Source organism: Penicillium expansum (assembly GCF_000769745.1).
Source record: "Penicillium expansum strain MD-8 chromosome Unknown contig83, whole genome shotgun sequence".
Classification (NCBI taxonomy): domain Eukaryota; kingdom Fungi; phylum Ascomycota; class Eurotiomycetes; order Eurotiales; family Aspergillaceae; genus Penicillium; species Penicillium expansum.
Genome location: NW_015971356.1, coordinates 107,952 through 129,400, shown reverse-complemented (window position 1 = coordinate 129,400; position 21,449 = coordinate 107,952). Strand labels below are relative to the sequence as shown.

General features: G+C 48.4%; 9 protein-coding genes across 9 annotated transcripts; 4 read left to right on the top strand and 5 right to left on the bottom strand.

Moving 5' to 3' along the window:
• Window positions 1-812: 812 nt before the first annotated feature.
• aclA (putative ATP citrate lyase subunit (Acl)) lies at window positions 813-2,351 on the top strand (the record flags this gene model as incomplete). Its single annotated transcript, XM_016740232.1, has 2 exons — window positions 813-1,253; window positions 1,335-2,351. 2 exons carry the CDS (start codon window positions 813-815, stop codon window positions 2,349-2,351), a joined length of 1,458 nt encoding a protein of 485 aa, XP_016597354.1.
• A 2,685-nt stretch (window positions 2,352-5,036) lies between these two features.
• On the top strand, window positions 5,037-6,230 carry PEX2_029560 (wax synthase family protein; the record flags this gene model as incomplete). The annotated part of the gene is made up of 2 exons (XM_016740231.1): window positions 5,037-5,665; window positions 5,723-6,230. The coding sequence occupies 2 exons, from the start codon at window positions 5,037-5,039 to the stop codon at window positions 6,228-6,230; spliced, it is 1,137 nt and encodes a 378-aa protein (XP_016597353.1).
• Window positions 6,231-6,883: 653 nt separating this feature from the next.
• Window positions 6,884-7,925, bottom strand: PEX2_029550 (SET domain-containing protein; the record flags this gene model as incomplete). The annotated part of the gene is made up of 2 exons (XM_016740230.1): window positions 6,884-7,854; window positions 7,910-7,925. The coding sequence occupies 2 exons, from the start codon at window positions 7,923-7,925 to the stop codon at window positions 6,884-6,886; spliced, it is 987 nt and encodes a 328-aa protein (XP_016597352.1).
• Window positions 7,926-8,392: 467 nt separating this feature from the next.
• On the bottom strand, window positions 8,393-10,965 carry PEX2_029540 (Zinc finger, RING-type; the record flags this gene model as incomplete). The annotated part of the gene is made up of 7 exons (XM_016740229.1): window positions 8,393-8,979; window positions 9,039-9,160; window positions 9,223-9,459; window positions 9,510-9,638; window positions 9,887-10,068; window positions 10,123-10,669; window positions 10,727-10,965. 7 exons carry the CDS (start codon window positions 10,963-10,965, stop codon window positions 8,393-8,395), a joined length of 2,043 nt encoding a protein of 680 aa, XP_016597351.1.
• Window positions 10,966-11,342: 377 nt separating this feature from the next.
• fip1 (cleavage polyadenylation factor subunit FIP1) lies at window positions 11,343-12,445 on the top strand (the record flags this gene model as incomplete). Its single annotated transcript, XM_016740228.1, has 3 exons — window positions 11,343-11,495; window positions 11,550-11,602; window positions 11,650-12,445. 3 exons carry the CDS (start codon window positions 11,343-11,345, stop codon window positions 12,443-12,445), a joined length of 1,002 nt encoding a protein of 333 aa, XP_016597350.1.
• Window positions 12,446-12,751: 306 nt separating this feature from the next.
• Window positions 12,752-13,580, top strand: PEX2_029520 (co-chaperone GroES family protein; the record flags this gene model as incomplete). The annotated part of the gene is made up of 5 exons (XM_016740227.1): window positions 12,752-12,921; window positions 12,994-13,062; window positions 13,125-13,350; window positions 13,435-13,493; window positions 13,556-13,580. 5 exons carry the CDS (start codon window positions 12,752-12,754, stop codon window positions 13,578-13,580), a joined length of 549 nt encoding a protein of 182 aa, XP_016597349.1.
• A 666-nt stretch (window positions 13,581-14,246) lies between these two features.
• On the bottom strand, window positions 14,247-16,788 carry PEX2_029510 (uncharacterized protein; the record flags this gene model as incomplete). Its single annotated transcript, XM_016740226.1, has 2 exons — window positions 14,247-16,001; window positions 16,054-16,788. The coding sequence occupies 2 exons, from the start codon at window positions 16,786-16,788 to the stop codon at window positions 14,247-14,249; spliced, it is 2,490 nt and encodes an 829-aa protein (XP_016597348.1).
• Window positions 16,789-17,114: 326 nt separating this feature from the next.
• Window positions 17,115-18,367, bottom strand: PEX2_029500 (TauD/TfdA dioxygenase family protein; the record flags this gene model as incomplete). The annotated part of the gene is made up of 2 exons (XM_016740225.1): window positions 17,115-17,855; window positions 17,906-18,367. The coding sequence occupies 2 exons, from the start codon at window positions 18,365-18,367 to the stop codon at window positions 17,115-17,117; spliced, it is 1,203 nt and encodes a 400-aa protein (XP_016597347.1).
• Window positions 18,368-19,324: 957 nt separating this feature from the next.
• PEX2_029490 (nucleoporin FG repeat-containing protein) lies at window positions 19,325-21,023 on the bottom strand (the record flags this gene model as incomplete). The annotated part of the gene is made up of 3 exons (XM_016740224.1): window positions 19,325-20,258; window positions 20,317-20,766; window positions 20,950-21,023. 3 exons carry the CDS (start codon window positions 21,021-21,023, stop codon window positions 19,325-19,327), a joined length of 1,458 nt encoding a protein of 485 aa, XP_016597346.1.
• Window positions 21,024-21,449: the final 426 nt, after the last annotated feature.

Below are 21,449 nucleotides of genomic sequence, written 5' to 3'. Positions count from 1 at the left end.
GGGGTGAGATACTCGGAGGACTCGCAGATACACCGTACAGCTCGTCCCAGACCGCTGGATCCGCAAACAGCTCAACACTTGGCAGTCCCCAAAGTACCGGGTACTGACGATACTGTACCCACTTGGTAAGTTTGATACATACTTAATACACAAAAAGTATGGGGGGATATTAATGAATTCTACGGAGTACATAGAAAAATATATGTATAATATATTCTATCTATATGTAATATTAATATTTTCAAAGTATTCAACTTGTACTATCTACGAAATTCAAATCTCAAATGTCAAAAAAGTATAAAAGACCTCGGTATATACACTCGGGATATACATTCGGAGGACTGAATCGGGATAATTTGTACAAAAAAAGATCCCGGACTACGGACTATTAATTCAACAGAAAACATCTCCAAGCGGTGTCGGGGGACCAACAAGTACTCCGTTCATCTCAAATTAGGAACAAGTGGCGCCACCAAAATGTACTCAATACGCTCTAACGTACTCCGTACTCCGATTCCCTACGGAGTTTTGTGGAGAATTTCCCAACGAAGGGCATATCTTACCCCCCACCTTCTTAGGATCTTCCGTTCTGGTCTGTTCCTCAACAGGTGGGACCTACCGAGTTGTACGCTGTAATCTCCAGAACAACTTTTTTTTTTTGTGTACGCCGTACACTACAGTACACTCCAGAAACGATTCCCACCTTTTCCGGAATCTCTCTTTCTTACAATTCAGCTCAAAACATCCCCCTCTTTTTCCATTTCTCTCTTTTTCTCTTTCTCACATCTCTCCCTTAATTCAATCATCACATCATGTCCGCCAAATCTATCCTCGAGGCCGACGGCAAGGCCATCCTCAACTACCACCTCACTCGCGCCCCAGTGATTAAGCCTACTCCTCTCCCTGCCTCCGCTACACACAACCCTCCTGCCCGCCTCGCCTCCCTTCACTTCCCCGATGACAAGGCCATCAAGGATGTCCTCGACCAGGCTGAGGTCTCCTTCCCTTGGCTTCTGACCCCCGGCGCTAAGTTTGTCGCCAAACCCGATCAATTGATCAAGCGTCGTGGTAAGAGCGGTCTGCTCGCCTTGAACAAGACCTGGACTGAGGCCCGGGACTGGATCGAGGCTCGTGCCACTAAGGATGTCCAGGTTGAGACCGTCACTGGCGTTCTCCGCCAATTCCTGGTTGAGCCCTTCGTGCCTCACCCCCAGGAGACCGAATACTACATCAACATTAACTCCGTCCGTGAGGTAAGCTTTCCCCGCAGTTTTGAACGCAAATTGAAAAAAGAAAAGAAGAAAAAAGAATAGAAGCTAACGGTTCAATTCTAGGGTGACTGGATCCTCTTCACCCACGAGGGTGGTGTTGATGTCGGTGATGTCGATGCTAAGGCCGAGAAGCTGTTGATCCCCGTCAACCTCAAGCAGTACCCCTCCAACGAGGAGATCGCCGCGACCCTGCTGAGCAAGGTCCCCAAGGGTGTTCACAATGTCCTGGTTGACTTCATCTCTCGCCTGTACGCCGTCTACGTTGACTGCCAGTTCACCTACCTCGAGATCAACCCTCTGGTCGTCATCCCCAACGCTGACGCCACCTCCGCTGAGGTTCACTTCTTGGATTTGGCCGCCAAGCTCGACCAGACCGCTGAGTTCGAGTGCGGTACCAAGTGGGCTGTTGCTCGCAGCCCCGCTGCCCTGGGCTCCCCTGCCCTCGCCTCGGCTGATGGCAAGGTCAGCATCGACGCTGGCCCGCCGATGGAGTTCCCCGCCCCCTTCGGTCGTGAGCTGTCCAAGGAGGAGAAGTTCATCTCCGACATGGATGCCAAGACCGGTGCCTCACTCAAGTTGACCGTCCTCAACGCCACCGGCCGTGTGTGGACCCTCGTCGCCGGTGGTGGTGCTTCCGTCGTTTACGCCGACGCCATTGCCTCCGCTGGTTTCGTCAGCGAGCTTGCCAACTACGGCGAGTACTCCGGTGCCCCCACCGAGACCCAGACTTTCAACTACGCCCGCACCGTGCTGGACCTGATGCTGCGTGCCCCCATGCACCCCGAGGGCAAGGTCCTCTTCATCGGTGGAGGTATTGCCAACTTCACCAACGTGGCCAGCACCTTCAAGGGTGTCATCCGCGCCATCCGCGAGGTCGCCACTGTCCTCAACGAGCACAAGGTCCAGATCTGGGTCCGCCGTGCCGGTCCCAACTACCAGGAGGGTCTCAAGAACATCAAGTCCGTCGGTATTGAGCTTGGCCTCGACATGCACGTCTACGGACCTGAGATGCACGTCAGCGGCATCGTCCCCCTCGCCCTCCAGGGCAAGAAGAGCGACGTCAAGGAATTCGGCGCATAAACAGTTTAATCCTTATTTGATGTTTGTTCTTTGCAGCGTGTGTCCGTTGCATCGGTTTGTGGTATAATGCATGGCATGATATGACTTGTTTTTTGCGGGATTCCGGGGGAGGTCTGCGGATGTAGATGTCACCCCGGCGTCTGTCCTATTTTGCTGAGGGTATGGCGTTAATTCCCGCCCGGGCGAAAAGACCCGGTCCTTCTGGTGTCGACGTACATGATTCTCCGTTGATTAGATTTCATTTTCCTATGTTCACTCCCGGCGGATTTAGATCGTGTGATGTCCCGTCGGATAATATCAATGATACGAGGCATTTATTGTCCCAGAATTGTTCTATCATATGTAAACATAAAAATATAAAATCGATAGATTAGATATGTCCACAGGTATATTGTAAGCTAGATATATGTGTCCAATGTGATAGTGAACATTTGAAAGAAAAGAGTTTAAAAAAAGCTAGTGCCCAAAAATACCAGTGTAATTAATACACACGTATACCATATGTAATTTTGAATAAGCTCAAATCCAGGATCCAGGAGACAAAACAAGCTCCCGCACCAGACTCCACACAAGCTCCTCTGCACCCCGGATTGACAGGGACATCAAGCCCCGCGATTAGATCCCAGGATAAAGTAGGGACCGTGCTGGAGCTGGGAATCATACCGAGGTGTGGACGCGACTTCCGCTGCCCCGAGATTAGGGCAAGATAAGCATCGGACGAGCGGGGACTAACTTGGACTTATATTGAAAGAGGATTAGTGCCTATGATGCTTGGGCCAGGGTTGGAGGGTGTGCTACTGCGATATAAGATGCGTATTCTTCGATGTAGATTGCTCTTTATTGTATGGAGGGTTGGTAAACGTGAGTGAGTGGAAGCCCTAAATACTACAACATACGCGTGTAATTTAATTTCAAGATGCAAGCTACAGCCATATATAGATGGATGTGGGAATTAGTATACGACTATAGAATGATTACGTTGTTAGCTCGGTCCACGGGTGTTAGACTTGACAGGAGGGAGATTTTTATTTTGTAGGCATGCTCTTCTTCACTTTGGAAATGTGTTTTATATGGGTAGATGTGTGCCGCCTGGGCCACATTCTAACAGAAGCCAGGCCCTAAGTAGAATTGACAAATCCATGTAAGTTTATATGTGGTAGACTGTTAGACAAAAGGAATAACCATCTAATGGGATCAAAAGATGTTGCCTTGGATTAGATATATATTTGTTATGTACTTTGAGGATCCTGGGTACATACATAAGCAAAGTCATTTGCACTTGGGATCCATAGTATATATCTTGCTCAATTTCGCATAGATTGCTACAAGACTTACTATGTACTGTATAATAATTATAGTATGCTCATTTATTATCCAGTGACGCTGTTTAATTACTACTGAGCACCTGATATACTCCCACTACAGGCTACGCCTTTATCCCTTCGAGTGATGTTTCTCCCAGCCGCTTTGTTGTCAGCAAACTTGGTAATATTATATAGCGAGTGTATCCCAACTTGTCAAGAAGCTCAACAAGAAAAAAAGGCTCAGATTGCAAGGATCAAGGATATTCAGCAACATCCCGAATATGGCCAGATCAAGTGTTGTATTGCCATCTACCACAAAACCGAGTCTCCAAACACCTTTCGTTCACAGCGGCTGGTAATGACCTTCAATGGAAGGACTCTCTGTTAAAAATGTGGGGTTGGCGAGCTTGAAATATAGAAAGCCGGGGACATTGCTCCAATTTTACTTGTTGCGTTATCAAAGGGGATATGAGATCAGATGGGAACCCTGCTCGGACCTCTCATCTCAACAAACTGAATTGGTTGAATTGGTAATCGGTCAGGATGGTAGTTTACCAGGAAGTAATCTTCCGAGTCATTCTAGAATTTGCCAGCATTTCGTCCATCCGACGTATTTATTCGATGATTTTTGAGGAAAACTCTGATCCAATGCGCCCTCGTATTTGAGAAGTCGCACAAGCTCTCAGCATTGAGAAAATAGAGGGGGTTCCATTTACCAAAAGTCTGAATGTTTAACACACTGTCCCTGATCATGGTGAATGAACACGAATAGATCAATGTAGAGTAGAACGCTCGTCGATGAGTCTGAGCTAAGTGAGTTGGATATCTAACCCGGGAGCGTATATACATAGATCGATTTGGGTTAGCACCATCAGCCACCAAAGTTACCTATCAGATGTGGTTAGTCTGCAGGTGGTCTTGATATCTAATTTCATCAACCCTGGAGGCATCAACTCTGAAGATGTTAGAAATGTAGTAGTCGTCAATTTCTTAGCCAAGAAAGCAAATAATACATAGTACAACCGGTGAATAAATAGCAAAGATACTGGTGTTCACGGGTGAGCTGGATATATCTTACAGATTGCCTATGTAAGGGATTAGGGCCCACCGTGGACCTGCACTCTTTGCAAACGCTCCGATTCACCAATCAGGTAATATTATGCACAAAAGGCAAATTGCTCTTGGTTCTTAATGATAGAAGCCCCTCAAAATGAGATTGAAAGAAAAAATCTTTCTTTTTGTCAAATCTCCAACAGTCATGGTTCAATATCAATCGAACGGGCGGTTGCTCGCTTTCTCTATCCTCCAGGGTCTCATCCCCTGCATTATCCTAATCACAACACCTAAACAATCCGTCCTACGTTGTCTGTCTATACCATGTATGATATGGATCGTGTCGCAAATGGTGTATCCTGTTCAGGCACCGGGGTATATATCTACCAATTTCCTTGGAAGCTCTATAACCTTCGTCTTGACAGCACTGGACTTGCTGCTGATCAACCCTCAAGACGGGCGAGATTTCGTCGACGCCAATGGAAACACTAAGAGCTTCTTATCTCGTCTAGTCGATGCTGTTCAGCTACTCACATGCACGCGAGCGGTCAACACACCCCGACAAGTGAAGAACGTCCCACCCTTCCCAGCATACTACATCAAGAGAGATCCAAATGGGATCCCACGAGGTCGCTTCTTGGTTAGAGAAACTGCTATCGCTATCTGGCAGTTTCTAGTTCTAGATATATTTAGTGTGTTGGCTTTGCAACACGCCATGAATGACCAAGACGAAGAATGGTCAATTTCTTCTAGCCATCAATGGGATATTCCCGGGCGAGAGTGGATAGCACAGGCTGTTCAGACTCTCATCACTTGGTTCGTCGTGTCTCGAATCTTACTTAGCTTCTACTACCGTGTTGCTTCGATCATCTTTGTGAGCCTGGGGGATTCTCCCTCGAACAGTCCGCCGCTTATTGGGAGAATGGCAGATATCTATACGCTACGAAACTTCTGGGGGTGAGTTGCTTATATGCTTATCGCTTTGATTGCATCTAATCTTAATGGTTCTTGTAGAAAATTCTGGCATCAAATGCTACGACAGCCCCTCACATCAACTAGCAACTTTCTAGCGCGGGATGTCCTCTGTCTGCCTAGATCATCGTTCGTGGAACGATACACAAACGTGTTCGTCGTTTTCTTTCTCTCCGGTTTAATCCATGTTGTACTCGATAGTTTGCGAAACGTTTCACCATGGAATCCTTGGACTATGTCATTTTTCCTCTCTTTCGTTGTCGCCTATATGATAGAAGACGGTGTTCAGGCTTTCTGGAAACGAACACAGGGCTCTCAGAACAATATCAGCTTGCCGGCGTGGTGGCACAAGGCCCTTGGCTATTGCTGGGTTGTTGCATGGCTGGGTGTTACATCTCCTTGGTATTTTAGGTCGGCGATGCTAAAGCCGGAAGAACAGATGGTCTTGGTTCCTTTCAGCGTTACTGGGCTCATCAACCTTTCTTTGTTGAAAAATATAGTCATTGGCGGTGGTCTTGTGTTGAAGTTTGTATTCGAGGGAGAGATTTGAAAGGGGTATCAAATTGATTTGCATCACCTAATAGAATACAATATACAACCCATAGTATGCCGATTAAGAGATCAGACTTTTCTGTCTCTTAATAACCCACACGTCATTCTGCGGCTTATGCTCAAGATTGCAGAGGCCATCTTCATTGTCATTATAATCATGAAAAAGCTCTAGATTCGGCTCATTATAATGCCCCATGAACTCAAGCTTGAGCTTCAACTGCGCGCCATGTTGAAGCGATTCGCGCACATGAATCACTCACCTCTCTCGTAGGTCAAGACCACGCTGAATTCTACCAGACATGAGCGAGGAAGTATGGAAGGCAATTCTTCAGATCTGGGTTACCTCTCATGTATTCTATGTTGCAATCTTTGTAGTACTCACGGTTGCTGTTCCCGTGTATAATAAACCCACACGCTGTGAAGTCTATTATATTACGTATGGCAATACTACCCACAAGCCTCAAATATGGCAGAAGGAAATGGACAAGGTTAAACGAAAAGCAAATTGTGTTAATTGGGCATACTCATGCAGCAGCTCTGTTGGCAGTTGTAGAGCCGCATTTGCTATTTGTAGAACTTCAAGACACAACCATGAAAAAAAGAATATCAACCTCAAATGTGAAAGTTGTAATCAAAGCAGAAACAAGAAACTTATCCCGAAAGAGTTCTGCTAAGCAGTTGTAGCATTTGGGTGCTGTCATCATCGGCCAGATCTCCTCGCCCATACAGTCCAAACACCCCCTGCAATCTCTCCAACCAGGTATTCTGAGCCATAGCGAGCATAACAACTCTCTGGTTGTACTCTGATCTGAACATGTTCGCCGTCATGGTGACATTTATTCCCATCATCTCCACCTCGAAGTCATCCAGCACTCCCTCTTCTTCCAGCAAGACAATTGTGAGAAGGCAACAGACCAATCTCGACGAAAGAGGTATTTTGAAGTTTTCGGCGGCAGTTTTCAATTTGGCGTCAACAATGATCGGAGAGTCTGGGCTTTGTACCCGTCCATTCCAGAGATCCTTGCCACGCCTGAGGCAATGTAGCCCTCGAATCAATCGTCGTCGTAGGTCGCTAAGTTGTTGAAATGGAGTACCAGGTAGACACGCTTTGCAGTCGCAGGCGAAGTCCATGAGTTTCTGACGCTCGTTTCTAGTATGTCCTTTAGAATCAAGGTAAGAGATACTAATCTCCTCGCCAGCCTGGATGTCCTTGGTGGCGTAAAGTCTAATGGTTTCTCCATGAAAGGCTGGCACTTGCGAGTTGGGTAGACAGGAATGGTTGAACCGAGAGTGCACGAGGAATAGGCCGTTAGCTGGAGACCCATCTGAGATGTCAAACGAGTTTTGAGCCATGGCGTTCCTCAAACTTGTAAAAAACTTCGACCCATTGTCTCGAAGGAGTGAGAACTGTGCTTTCTGGCTGGTTGAAAGCTTCAAATGAGCTGCAGAAATGTCAACTTCGGTGATTTCAGGAGTCGCCTTCCGAATAACGAAGAGAGGGTCTTCGCTCAAAATCATCGATCCTCGGTCAATGCGTTTGGTAGCGAAGGCACCCCATCCTTTGCCCGGCGAGGGTTTCAGTTCGAATGATGCATCACGAGGCAGTGGGATGCTGCGATATGCTAGAGCAGAAACCAAGTTAGACACACTCTCAAGCTACAGAAGAAGACAACGTACGATGACTCGCAGACATGGCGTTGTGTGGTATGATGATGGTGATGGGGGGAATGAAAAGGAAAGAGAGTTGGATTACAGAGCTGGGTCCTGTGTTGAGTATGCATAGATGTGTTTGCCTCCTAGGGGGTTGTTTGGGGGTCTTCGTTTGTCACGTCCTTAGTGGCCTGTAGTCTTGGAGATATCAGACTGTTTATCTTTCCCACGAGGAGTGAAACCTGCTTAGGTACTTCCTATCCATTTCTCTCGACATGAGGATATACCAATAGAGGTTATTTATATGTACGATAACATTGTAGAACCGGAATTTGTTAAGTGTCATGCAAGTACTATGTAGGAAAAAGTAAGGGCTTGTACTTAGTGACCGTGAATCGAATCATATCAAGCCCGAAGAGCTTCAACGTACAATACTGACATCCTAGTCGCAAGATCGGTAGGAATAACTATTCTATATTCATACAAATACCCCAACCAACAGCTAAACGATCAACGCCCAAACCGCCGCGTGATAGCATCACCAGGGGGAAACTCGGAGGAGACAGTCGGTGTCCGAGAAATGCGTGGAAGTCGAGTGCGATGTTGGGGAGCAGGATCTGGAGCTTTGCCTAGCGAGGAGCACATTAGCCGGTATGCCTTAGAGACTGTGATGCTATATGTACTATTTCGCCCATCCCAGTTTGGCCGAGCAGGGGGTGGCATTGGGGCTTCGCGAGGTGTCCTTGTCCTTGCCCTTTTGGAGCTGCCCGTGCCGCTTCGTTGGTACCGGTGAAGCTGCTCGACTCCATCTGGATTTACGGGAAAAGTGGGAGTCTTGGGGTTTCGTGTAACTGGGGCTGGAGGCAGCGCTGGGACATCGGACCGAGAAATAGAGACAGGAGGAGGAGGAGCATTGAGCGTTGAGAGAGCCTGGGAGACTGTGTCCGAGGCTGCGGTCTGAATTCGGGACCGCACAGCACGAGCTTTGAGGAGGTTGTAGAGATTGGTCATTTGAGCAAGTTTGTTGTTCTTGTCACGGTACATATCATTCAGTTCTTGGTTTTTCTTTTGGAGGTCTTCTTGAGATGATTGCATGTCTGCAGTACAGACGTTAGTCGGATCTCCAAGTAAGAAGAGGAGACTCAGTTTAACTAACCAGACAGCTTGTTCTGCAGCGACAGGATCTCTGTATTGGCATTGTGGATGACCTTGTCCATTTGGGTGTTTAGATTGGCATACTTCTCGGTAAGCGTCTTCGCTCGGTATTCTTGGTAGAATCTGTTCAAGTCAGCTTTGGACAATTCCACGATGCCAGTCAATACCAAGGAAGCGAGACAGACATCTCCTGTGTGCTTTGATATGCCCAAAACGCAAGTGCGCGACCAGCACATTCCATGATTGTATTGGGGTCTAATCCACTCAGCACGCTTGTTTTGTAGTCCTCCGTCGGATTCAAGATTGTCGAAACAGCGTCATCTGGATTGAGAAGTGCTGTTTGACACGCAGGACAGAGCCGATTGCTGGTGGTTGGACGAGAGAGCCCAAGACTATCTGCGCAGCCATGACAGAAGATGTGCCTGAAATCATCAGCCTTTCACTCAAGCTGATCCAGGAGGAAACTACTTACGAGCAAGTAGTCACCACTGCTTTCTCTTTCAATTCTGCTCGACATTTGAGGGAATTGCATCTTAAAGAAAAATCCATGGTGTCGCTGATGGGATGCAGAGAGAGCAAGAAGTGAAGGTCACGAGGTAGCCTTGGAGGACGTTATTAGTTTAGTGAACCTCGAAAGGATATCATGTAATGAAACAACAACTTGGACAGAGAATATTTGGTATTTGTCTATTATAGTGATTATTTTCATAAAACATTTCCACGAGCTAGAAAAAGAATGTATTTCCTTGAGCATCGCGCCGTGTTGAAGTCATCTTCTCTTCAAACTCTTTCCCGGGCTCATACTCATGCCACAGACTGGCCGGGTATATGTGCTTGTTTTTCTCATACCACCGTCGATCTACGACCTTTGTTTCTGAGAAATCCTTGTCTGCACCCTCTAGTTGATCATCACTAGGGGCGGGGTTGGTGGAATCGGCAACGGGGGGTTTGCTGGAATAATCAAACAGCAAACCGCCAGCTCGAGAAAGACTGGGCACTCGGTTGGCGATGAAGTAGTAAAACTCGTAATGCTGTGCGAATATTAGAGGAGATACATTGACCAGTGAAAATCTAGGTGAACTTACATGTGGAACAATAATATCGCCCTTGACAAGCATCAAGTCGTCGACACTGACTCGTGCCCACTCTCGGCGATTATCTTTCTTCGCTTTGGATGGACCGTTGGCACCACGTACACCCATCTCAGCACCAACCTTCCGGCACCGATCTAAAAACAACCAAACATGGTCACCCTTCTTGACTTTGACAGCCCCAGCTGGTATACTTGTTCCATCATAGAAAACAAATGGAATGAGAATGTCGGTATTCTTCACAGCCTCCTGCATGATCAAGAACTCCTTGCGGAGAGTGTCGCGAGCTAGCGCTTCAGCTTCCAAAGATGCCTTTGTCAAAGCTTTGGGTGGAGGGGGTGCGTTCGGGTTTGCTTTCATGCGTGGTGTAGCGTTATCCTCGGCGGGTGTTTTCGAACCTGACCGTGATACGCTTGAGTCGCGTGGGGTTGCCGCAGATTCCTCTCCCTCATCCTGGTCGTCGCCAAATGATAGTTTGCTTTTCGCAAAAGCCTTCTTTTTCTTCTTTTTCGGGGGACCGTCACTCCGGGGAGGCGTTGAACTATTGCGCTGCGATCAGCTCAGATGAACGGAAATAAAATCGAGGTTCTTGGCTTACCCGTCAGTCACATCGCCTGCAGAGGGAGTTGCGCTTCTTGAATTACCAGATGCTAGTAGCCCCAGCGACTTGTCATGCGCTTCGCGCTCTTTTGCCTCTAGAACATCTGCGCGCCGCTTGCGAAAGTCGGAGAGATGAACAAGACCGACGGTTTGCTCTTTGAGCATCTCCTCTGCGGAGACGCTTTGGCCGGCAAAGGACCGTGGAGTGGATGTGTTACTCTCCCCTTCTTCTGCCATTCTGAATTGCGATATCTTGAGCTTCGATTTGACTACCAGATGAAAAGAACCAAGTTGGTCAGTGACGTCTGGTGGCCAGCACGTGACCTTGAATTTCCAGCGTTCTAAGTGTATTTTACGAGATCACATTGTAAAAAGCTCTCACGCTTTCAAAATAGAATAATATCATGTTTGCCATATATAAGCTAGTCGATAATCGGTATTACATTAGAATCTAAATATACAAACGTGCCACGCTGTATACTCTCTTTTGCATGTTTCAACTCGCACCGCTGCAAACAAGACAAACTCGGTTCCCATGCGCGCAACCTTCGATCTCGATCCTCTTTGATACAACTTTCTGCAGCATTTACCCGTTGAATTGAAATTCAGAAACCATGGACGAAGAAGAAGACGACTTCTATGATCCCGTCGACGCGGTGCCGACAACACAATCGCTGAACCACACACAAAATGCAGCTCCAGGCCAACCGCAGGAGAGCAATTACATGGAAGACGACGATGAGGTAGAAGAGGAAGAAGAAGATGATGTACGCACTAGCTTGCACCTACCTGCAATTTCCTCCTGCTAATTTTATATATAGGATGACTTCAATATTATCACAGAGGCTCCCGAAGGCGCACCAGCTCCCGAAGCGTAAGTTAGCTGCCATCGCGCTCCTTCACTCTTGCTGATCTTTCTAGCTCTCACCCGCGCCATGCAAGCTTACGACAAGAACCACAACGCCCGTCCTCCGCAGACTCATCGGGGTTAGCAGGGTCTGCAACGCCATCCGCAACTCCTCGATACGAAACAGCAACTCCAATTCCCGGACACCCAGCCGCAGCTGCCGCCGCAAGACCCTCCTCAGAAAAGCCAGGCTCCGCCTATCCTGCCATTCATAGCTCCACCATTGACGTTAATGCAAACCCCATTCACCCTATGACAGGAAAGCCGATCATGTCCACAGACATGGATGCCGACTTCCCATCCGACGACAAGCCCTGGCGCCGACCTGGGTCAGATCTCTCCGATTACTTTAACTACGGATTTGATGAGTTCACATGGGCAGGATACTGTCTCAAGCAACAAGGCGTGAGACAAGAAGTTGGCAGTCAGAAGAGACAGATGGACGATATGCAGGCCTTCATGGGCATGGGAATGCCCCCAATGCCTACTGCACCGGGCCCCGCTGCTCCAGCTAGTGCTGCGCCGCCCATGGCTGGCATGCCCGGTATGCCGGATATGAACCCAGATATGATGCAGGGCATGCTGGCTAGCATGATGTCCCAGGGCTTGGACCCATCTAATATGGATCCTATGGCTTTTATGCAACATGCTCAGTCGATGATGCCCGGTGGTGGGCAGCAGGGTCAACCTGGCTTCGGGGGTCAGCCTCAGGGTCAAGGATTCAACCAAGGGGGCCAGGGTCAAATGGGCTACGGTGGATACGACCAACGTGGAGGTTACGGGGGCCGAGGACGCGGCCGAAGATGGTAGTTTGATATGGAATTCGTATTACTGTGATGTAACTTCGGGTTCGCCGTCGGAATAATGGGATCTTATGGCGTTTCATGCATACAAAGGGAATGGCAATGACATTGGACAATTTACAAGTTCAAGCTTCTTCCGTGCAGAAGTAAAGCTATAGGTCGGGGAAGTGTACAATCATATACAACTTACCTAGACAGACGGGTATACTATTCATGTCAGTAAAAATACAACAGGGAAAACCTAAAGATCAACAGATAAAAGATTATAACATCGCGCAAGTAATTTATTCCCTAGAGAGACTATTAGTCCAATATGGGGAAACAGGGCTACTCGGAAGAAGCTCATGGTTCGGTCTTGGCATTCTGGAAATTTCTCCAGTCCTGGGCAGATCTTCTTCCCCCGGACCAGTTCCATCTTCTTCCCTTCTCCATCCCCATCCTCAACTCACGATCTTCTCAGGAATCTCCTTCTCCTTCACAATGGTATGTGGTGTATCCCGATTGATTCCACAACCCGAATTCTCCTATTTCCCCAACTCCCCGAGATGCTACTAGCACCTCCACGCCCAACTTTTTCTTCCTCCAGGCCGAGCCCGGATACCCGAAAACCCGCGCAACGCGCGCAGTTCTCAATTCAATTCGGTCGTCTCATTGAGATATACAATTACTAACCCAAGCACTCTCTAGTCTGTCCTCCGCAACATCAAGTCTCTCGCTCCCCTCCTGGACCGCGTCCTGGTCCAGCGCATCAAGCCCGAGGCCAAGACTGCCTCCGGTATCTTCCTCCCCGAGGCTGCCGTCAAGGAGCAGAACGAGGCCCAGGTCCTCGCTGTTGGCCCCGGTCTCCTTGACCGCGACGGCAAGCGCATCCCCATGGGTGTCAATGCCGGTGACAAGGTCCTCATCCCCCAGGTATGTGGTTCGAACAATTCCCTCGCATTTTCCCGTTTGGATGCGAATACACGGAACAATATATGCTAACGTATGCCTGTTAAGTTCGGTGGTAACGCCATCAAGGTCGGTGAGGAGGAGTACACTCTCTTCCGGGATCACGAGTATGTTTCCGCCCCCCTCTCCCTTTCTTGTTCCGAGAGCAATACACTGACAACCCCACTAGTATCCTCGCCAAGATCAAGGAGTAAATTAGTCTCCAAGACAATATTCTTATATGATTTTGTTTCGCCGCCATCTAACCTCCCCCTGTCATGTCGACACCAACTCCCTGTTTCGCTGTAAAATCGCGACGGGGATATTGGAAGACCCCTGACGTGTATCATACGCGACGTCACGAGCTCGACCTTTCTCAACGATCTCAAGAACACCGACCAAGGAAAAAAAAACATAAAAAATAATAGCGAATAGGGATGTCCTCATTGGATGATATTTGACATTTGATTGTTTAGGTATCGTGTCAGTTGTGGCTTCCTATTTTGGCCTGTCTTTCTATTTTGCATGCATGAGTTTTTGAAGCGCTGGATTGGCCTTGGGTCTTGCATGTCTTTGTCCACTGTACTTTTAAATTAAACTGCGGCTTACCTTCTCCCAGTGCTTATGCTGGGGTGGGTAGTCGGTAATTGCAGACTTGATCATCTCCTCTCCATTCTTTTGGGCATATTTTCTAAATTTTCTATTGGGTGCCATTGGTATGCGTCTTTCTAGATATCTTGAAAGTCCATTGTCAAATGTGCAGTAGAGATACGTTTTTGACAAGACTGAGTTGTGATTTATCAATACTGATTCTCGGCAACAGTTGATGTCTGCATCTTCATACCCATCTTGTTAATGATGAAAGCCCAGATCCTGGACAACTAATCAAGGCTGATCTGAGTGCCATAAATATCCTCACTGTCAGTCTCACTCTCATCGAGGATCAAGTGCGTTGCTAATTCGATCACTTCCGATACCCTGGAAATCACCTCCTCGCCAATAACAGACTTGTACTTCATATTCCGCGCGAAGGACTCCATATTCACAAACACATCGAAAGCCCTTGAATCCGTGGTGGGGTTGGGAACGGTCTCATGAGAGAGCAAGGAGAGAGGAGTTAGATCGAAACCACCAACGCGAATGTTATCCAAGATAAGGCGCGCCGCAAAAGAATTAATTCCCAAGTGGCGGAGTGCGACTTCATATTCCGACTCCCCTTCTGTGATATTCTTTATCATTTCAGGGGGGATCAATTCGTATCGAAGCCTTCCCATACCGAAACACCACAATACAATGGTTGCTGGGTGGTTTTCGATTGGTATCAGTAATGTTTCGGACAATCCCTCGGTGTCACAAAATTGAGAAAGCGAGGTGATTTCCGTTCTCAAGGAGGAATTTGGAACTCTGCTGACGTCTGCTGTGTAGGGTTTGCAGATGAGAACAACCAGCATGGCATATCGACGCATGAGGCACAACATCTTTTCTCTAAGTGGGGAGTTAAGCCCGTGTATTCCTCTGAGCCCTATATCCCTTGGGCCATGCCCTGGGAGATATCGCTGTGTTAGCTCATGAGGAGTTGTCAAAATAAGCCCAGTATCAGGTGCCAGGATGATTTCTGCCTCGTAGTGGTATTGGGAATCCGAGTACGCATCCCCATAGTCCCTGTAGATCAATTTGGGTGGATTAATTTCCCAATCTTCCATATCTTGTACGACTGACGGGTGAGTTGTTGGGAGAGTGGTAGACAAGAAGAACATCGGTGGCGGGGAGAATGCCGATTTGGTCACCATTTCCTGCAGTTCGAAGGCAGGGCTCGGCGAGCGAGAGGGACCCGAGGGTTTCTCATCAGAGCCCGGAGGACTGTCACCTGCGAGTGAAGGAACATTTAAGAGCTCGCCTTCTCTTGCGGATGTTGATACGGAAAATGATGATGGATCATGCGGCGAGGTAACATATCCTCCTTCACTTCCTCTGGTTTGCATAAACATGGAGAGAGATCCGAGGCCACCAAACACCGTTGCGGATGATTTCGGGGTCTTTGTACAGTCTACGGAAGAAACAGCATGTGAAGGCTTGAAAGGGTATTTCCTCAATCCGGTGTGATGTGATTTGTAGCCCAGTTTCATGCGAAAGAGCTCCGCCTGAGCGACACAGGCCATTCTCTTGTCGACGGATGAGGAAGTGGGTGCTGCCAGAAGATTGGGGGGTTTGTTGCAAGGAGTTTTGAAGGAAGCATGGTCATCGTTTGCATTTTGTGAGTCTCGTACTAGCTGGGCTAGGCTCTGATCGTTTGCTGTCTGAATGATTGAGGAAATCGAACAGCCCTTTGACACAATAAGTGTTTCCTCATGAAGCGTACTCAGAGAGGTAGCCACAATTCCCTTCTGTACACAAGGTATTCCTGTATCCGCCACAGGCTCCATGAAAGCCTTCGCTCCTTTCTTTCCCTTCAAAGCTCTGGGTGCTTGCGCTTTCTGGCTGTCAACCCTGCCAGCGGAGAATCCTTTTTCTTTTGTCAGATTGGGAGAAACAATAGTGAATGGGGGTTGCGGCTTTTCGTATGGACTGACATCGAATGAAGGTGCGGGGGCAGTGTTATCAAAAACAAATGCACTGAATTCACTTTCGGTGGGATGCTTGTCTTGGTTAGCTACTGCTTGTATCAATAATTCTCAATCGAGTACTCACCTCAGAGCTCAGCACACTTGGAGCATAACCCTCATTTTCTCCATCTTGAATAGAGGGAACAGGGTCAGACTCAATACTGGCAAATTGATGAAGGGTTCCTTCTAGTCCCACAATAGGGGGCAAAGCGTCTCCTGCAAGATGGAATGTCGTAGAGATATTAGAATACTGGGCAGCCACAGTTACAGGCGCATTAAAACTGTCAATATTGGTTGGCTGGGGCATTCCCGAATTGTAATGATCAAAGACATCCCGCGTGTTCATAGGAACAACGGGAACATCAGGACCACTCGGAACAACCAGATGAACCGAGGGCGTAGGCGAAGATGGAGCCGGACTCTGAGCGAAGGTAGTGTGAAACCTGGACGAAGCCACAATTCTCTCATCCTCAGTTGTGAGGAGAGGAGGCTCGCCTTTAGAGTCAGATGTTTTCACTTCAGGCAGGATGCCACGCCAGAGGTTTCCCTTAACGGACTCGAGCTGGAGACAGCCGCTCAGCAGCTCCATATCCTCAGGCTTAGTTGGGAGCTTCTCCATCATGAGCTCGGTGCAGAAACGTCGATCGATTTCTTTGAGGCGTTCTTCTGGATTTTCGGGGTGGAGACCATGAACAGGAGGGATGGGAGTTACCGGCTCACATGTGTCATCTGCATAATTAATTGGACAATACCGAGCGGAGTCCTCTGCGACATTGTAGAATCTAGCGTACTCGAGAAGAGTTGGCTGGCTGGAAGCCATTTTGTGGCAAATCAAGAATATGGAGAGAGCAGAGAGTGAAGCCACAGGAGAAGTTGTTTACGAGAGAAGAACAGAAGAGACGGGGGAGTTGGGTTGTAAATTGGGAAGGGACGAGGGACGATAAACACAGTCCCAATTAGGCAGGCACGAGACATAAAGAGCAAACACATCTGGCCAGCTTGAAGGCAGATAGAGAATACTTGTCCAAACAGGCACATGTAATGAGAAGAATAAAAAAATGATAATATTTCGCTGATTGTGATATGTCGCTAATTGCTATGAGAGAAAGAATGAACTCCAATTACCATGAACTTTTCGCAGCCAACCTAGTCGTTATAGTTCGACTGGCGAGAACCATCCTTGTTGACTGCCGGCAGTCCATACAAAGCATTGATTTCATCCTCTTGAGACTTCCCAGACTCTTCAAGCACAGGCTTCTCGGCGTGGACCGCAACCCGCACAGCATGGCGACGGTGCGGTGTAAAGCCATAGGAAGCACTGTGGTTGGTGGACCTGTTATCCCAGAGTGCGACATCATCCTCGCCCCATGAGAAACGGGCATGCATCTCCTGAGTCGTGGCGATAACATCGGTAAGGAAACGGATAATAGCATCGCTTTCTGCGGCCGGGATACCGACGATCTTCTTCACGAAGCCGGGGTTGAAGAAAAGTCCGTTCCAGCCGGTGACTGGGTTCGTCCGAATGAGTGGGTGTTCAGTAGTGACGGGTTCCCGGCGCACTGGCCGACCTAGTGCCCGGGAGTCGTTGGCTTGCATATCGGCTGAGTGGATGGCTGTGAGGCCTTTAAGATAGTTTTGCATGTGCGAGGAGAGCACGTCGTAGGCGGCGTATTGCGAAGACCAAAGGGTGTCGCCACCACCTCCCCGGGGTGGGCCGGAGAGGAGCTTGAGTGATGTATAGGATGGTGGTTGAATTTCATAGGTCACATCTGAGTGCCATAAGAAACTAGGTGTGAAGAGGGCACGGTTATCGCTGGAGTTGTCGCCAGTGTAGACGACATGGACGTCCTCAAGACCTGACTTTCGGGGAACGGATGTAGTGGCGTGCTATATCTTGTCAGTATATATACTCAAATGACCCAAGTCAGATCTCTTACCTTGTGCAGCTTGCCCCAATATTGGCCTAATTGGCGTTGAGCCTCGATATCGAAGTTCTTCTGGGAGCGGAAAAAGACGACGCCTCGGTATGCAATCAACCGGGCGAGGTCATCCCGCTGTGCATCATCAAGCTTGGAGAGATCAACGCCATGCACTTCAGTTCCAATCTTAGGGTTGTGATCAAAGACGGCTGTGGCATCTCTCAAAAGGTTGCGGAATTTGGGGTCTCCTCGTAGTCCCTTGTCCTCGTAGGGTGTGTATTCAAGGGGGGCCCAATGGATATCCGGAAATGAGGGCAAGAAATCTTCATGTGCATAGTTGTCGTGCTGAGTGACTGGGGTCCTGCCGGGCTGATAGCCAAATTTGTTGTCGCTAGCGAGGTCCTCCGCGCGGACGGGAACGGTAAACTTGGCCACAGTTGGGGCCACGGTGACCACGGGCTCTTCCAATGATGGCGCCATATCTGATTCAAGTGACGATGTATGTATTGATAAATGCACACCCAAATGTGAAAGGATGATGACGGAGATTATTGATATTAAAAGTATAAATAACTAAGTTTGGATAGGGAGGGAACAACGGACTTATATAGCTAAGGACACAAGTCAAGCATGCAATTGATGTGGACCAAGTGAGTCAACCCCAGATAACGCCATTCAGCCATTCTGGAATGATCACGGATCTTGTATGCCCCGGAGTTCACGGAAATGGCGCAATTTCTCAGATTAATCACCTCAGGCGAATATAATGGAGTAACTGGGCAGGAGATAATTGGTTCTAAGTGGATGTTGTATCGAGAGAGAGAGACCCGCTCTTCCTAAAATATTCATGGTGATCACGCAATTCTGCTGACGTTGATGGCAAGACTTTGCCATCTTCATCGAATGAACATGGAAAACGGTTGCTGAGTTGATATACTGGCTCTCACCGCTGTTTCAGATGAGCTATCTTCAAGTCAAGGACTTTGAACGCGTGTTCACTGGGGATGGAAGTGTTGATGTACATCGTGCAGGAAAGTGGAGGTTAAGATTAGGAATGGCGCTAAGGAGGCGATCACGCAAGAGTGGCGGGTTGTTGCGACGGGTTACTCATCAGCCTCACTTGGCCCGATGCTTAGTTGGGACATAACATACAACATATGCAGCTATGACTAGTTTTATTATAGAATATATGCGTACAATATAGAGCTTGAATACATTGGATTGGCTCAAATAATTTGACTTTCGGAATGATCTAAGTCCAGATGGTCTAGCGTGTGTTCTAGTTCTAGTCTTGCGATGAACTACATGTTCAGCCTACAACTAGGGCTCAGACTAATGAAAGTTCGGAGTTAACAGATAAACTGCTGGATGTCATGTTTCGCATGCTGAAGATCAGCTCCCATAAAAATACAGACTAAACTCGCTAATTGCTCCTATCTATCCCAGATGAAGCCGGCCATCACCAAGGGACTGCTGTCCAATCGACAGATCTTGTACTTGTTCCGATACATTGCTCAAACGAGTGGCGACACCCATAATGCCAGCCTCGACATCTGAGAGAACACCGGAAAGTTCATTGATGGTAGACCGGGGTGTCCCTACAGCTCCCTCGCGAGACTTGGAGCTCACAAAGTCGCTGATTTGTCGGTTGAGCGTAGCTTCGACACCGTGAAGATGGTCTTCAATCTCTTTGAGGTTGCCGGTATATCTTGTAAGAACTCCTTTCATCTCCTTCGAGCGATGAGAGAAGTAATCGACTAGGTTGACGGGGACTCCATTGACGTCAGTAGATGCGTCACCCTCAACGCCGTCGGGAAGAGCAAGTGTGTTTTTGCGACTCGAGCGCATAGATCGCTCCGGAATCTGTTGATCCTGCACAGACCACCACCCACCGCCAGTTGACTGGTATTGTAGAGGAAGTTTCAGCGTATCAATGGCTCGGAAGGCAACTTGGGCTTCGGCCGCATCCCGTGTAACAAGGCTGCGCAGCCCATCAATATCACTGGCATCGTTCTCAAGCGCGTGTTGCATCGTTTCAAGTTTGCCTTGGACAAATTCAACATCGTTCGGAATTGTGGCACCCTGCTGCTCGATGGTCGGGAGCAGATCCCCGACTTCATGGCACATCTTCATCTGGTTCAGGATGTGCTTGTCGATAGCCTCGATTTGGCTACGGATCTCATCTGCACAACTTTCGAATTTTGTGGTTGGTAGGAGATTGCTGACGTCAACTTTCACACCCGGGATCACTGTGCTAGTCGCGGTGCTCTGTTGTAGTGGTTGTGTGGTCTGTGCGGGCGCTGGCTGGCCGAAGAGAGAGAGGGTAGGCTTTTGAGGTTGTTGTTGTTGGGCTGTGCTCTGGCCGCCACCACTATAAATTATTAGGATATAAGCCATGAGACGGGACGAGCAAATGCAGGGTCACTTACAACATGCCCCCCGTAGTTCCTCCTGCTAATCCCCCAGTGAGTCCACTGCCGGCACCGGCAGCTCCGAGTCCAGAAAATGCTGGCTTTGCTTGAGTTTGAGCCGTGGACGCACCGCCGAAAAGACTGCCGCCCAACAAGCCACCACCTGTTGTTCCTTGAGTCGTGCTGGTGCCAGCGCCAGCAGTTGATCCACCGAACAAGTTGCTTGTTCCAGAAGGCTGTGTGGAGGTATTTGCGCCTCCGAAAAGGCTGTTGCCGGTCGCACCGCTCTGTTGTTGACCTCCAAACATGTTGGATCCGGTTGGTTGTGCTTGTGGTGTGGTTCCTGCGGCCGGGGCGCCGAACAATCCTCCTGCCGGTTTAGGTGCTGTCGAGCTCGCAGCGTTTCCAAAGAGACTGCTGGTATTAGTTGCCCCGGGGGTAGCTGTGGGTGTGGCTGTGTTGCCGCCGCTGTTGATGGGGGTTGCGGTTAGCTTTTTTTTTTCTTGTACGAGACCAACGTGACCCTAGCCTGCGAGCCGCGAATAACGATGGATTGGGAGAGAAAATGATGGAAATCAGAGCAAGGGGCCAGACAATAAGTCTGATAGGTGTAATCAGAGACGACAAAGAAAGATGGATGAGAGTACTGACAACAAAGAACTGGTGGAGTTGGTGTTGAGAGAAAGTCCACCTGTGGCAGGCGCCGCTGCCTTGGGAGCAAACATAATTAGGTGACAATAGGCTTCAAATGCTTGAAAATGGAACCTGTCAATGGGCCCCCCTCAATAGGAACAAAGCTACGCAAATGCGATTTGCGGAATGCGCGAAGCTTCTCGGTGCTTTATTTATCCGGCCCGACCTTTTCCTTAGCTTAGCAAGGCCGTCGACTCACTTTTATACTTCGTTTGTATAGCTTGGTTCGATACTTGGAAACTACATAGTATAATTGGTATCCCATTGTGGCATTGTGAACCATATTGAGATGCCATCCCCGTGACCGTCGATATATTTTTGTGTAGCTCGCGGACTTTTTGACCCAATCAATGTCCGACTTGATCTATTCATTCTCCTTTTGATTCTCGTTTTGTTCAGAACTTTGGAGTCAAATGAGCCATTTACCAAGTGAGCTGCATCTGAAACCCCCAGCAAAG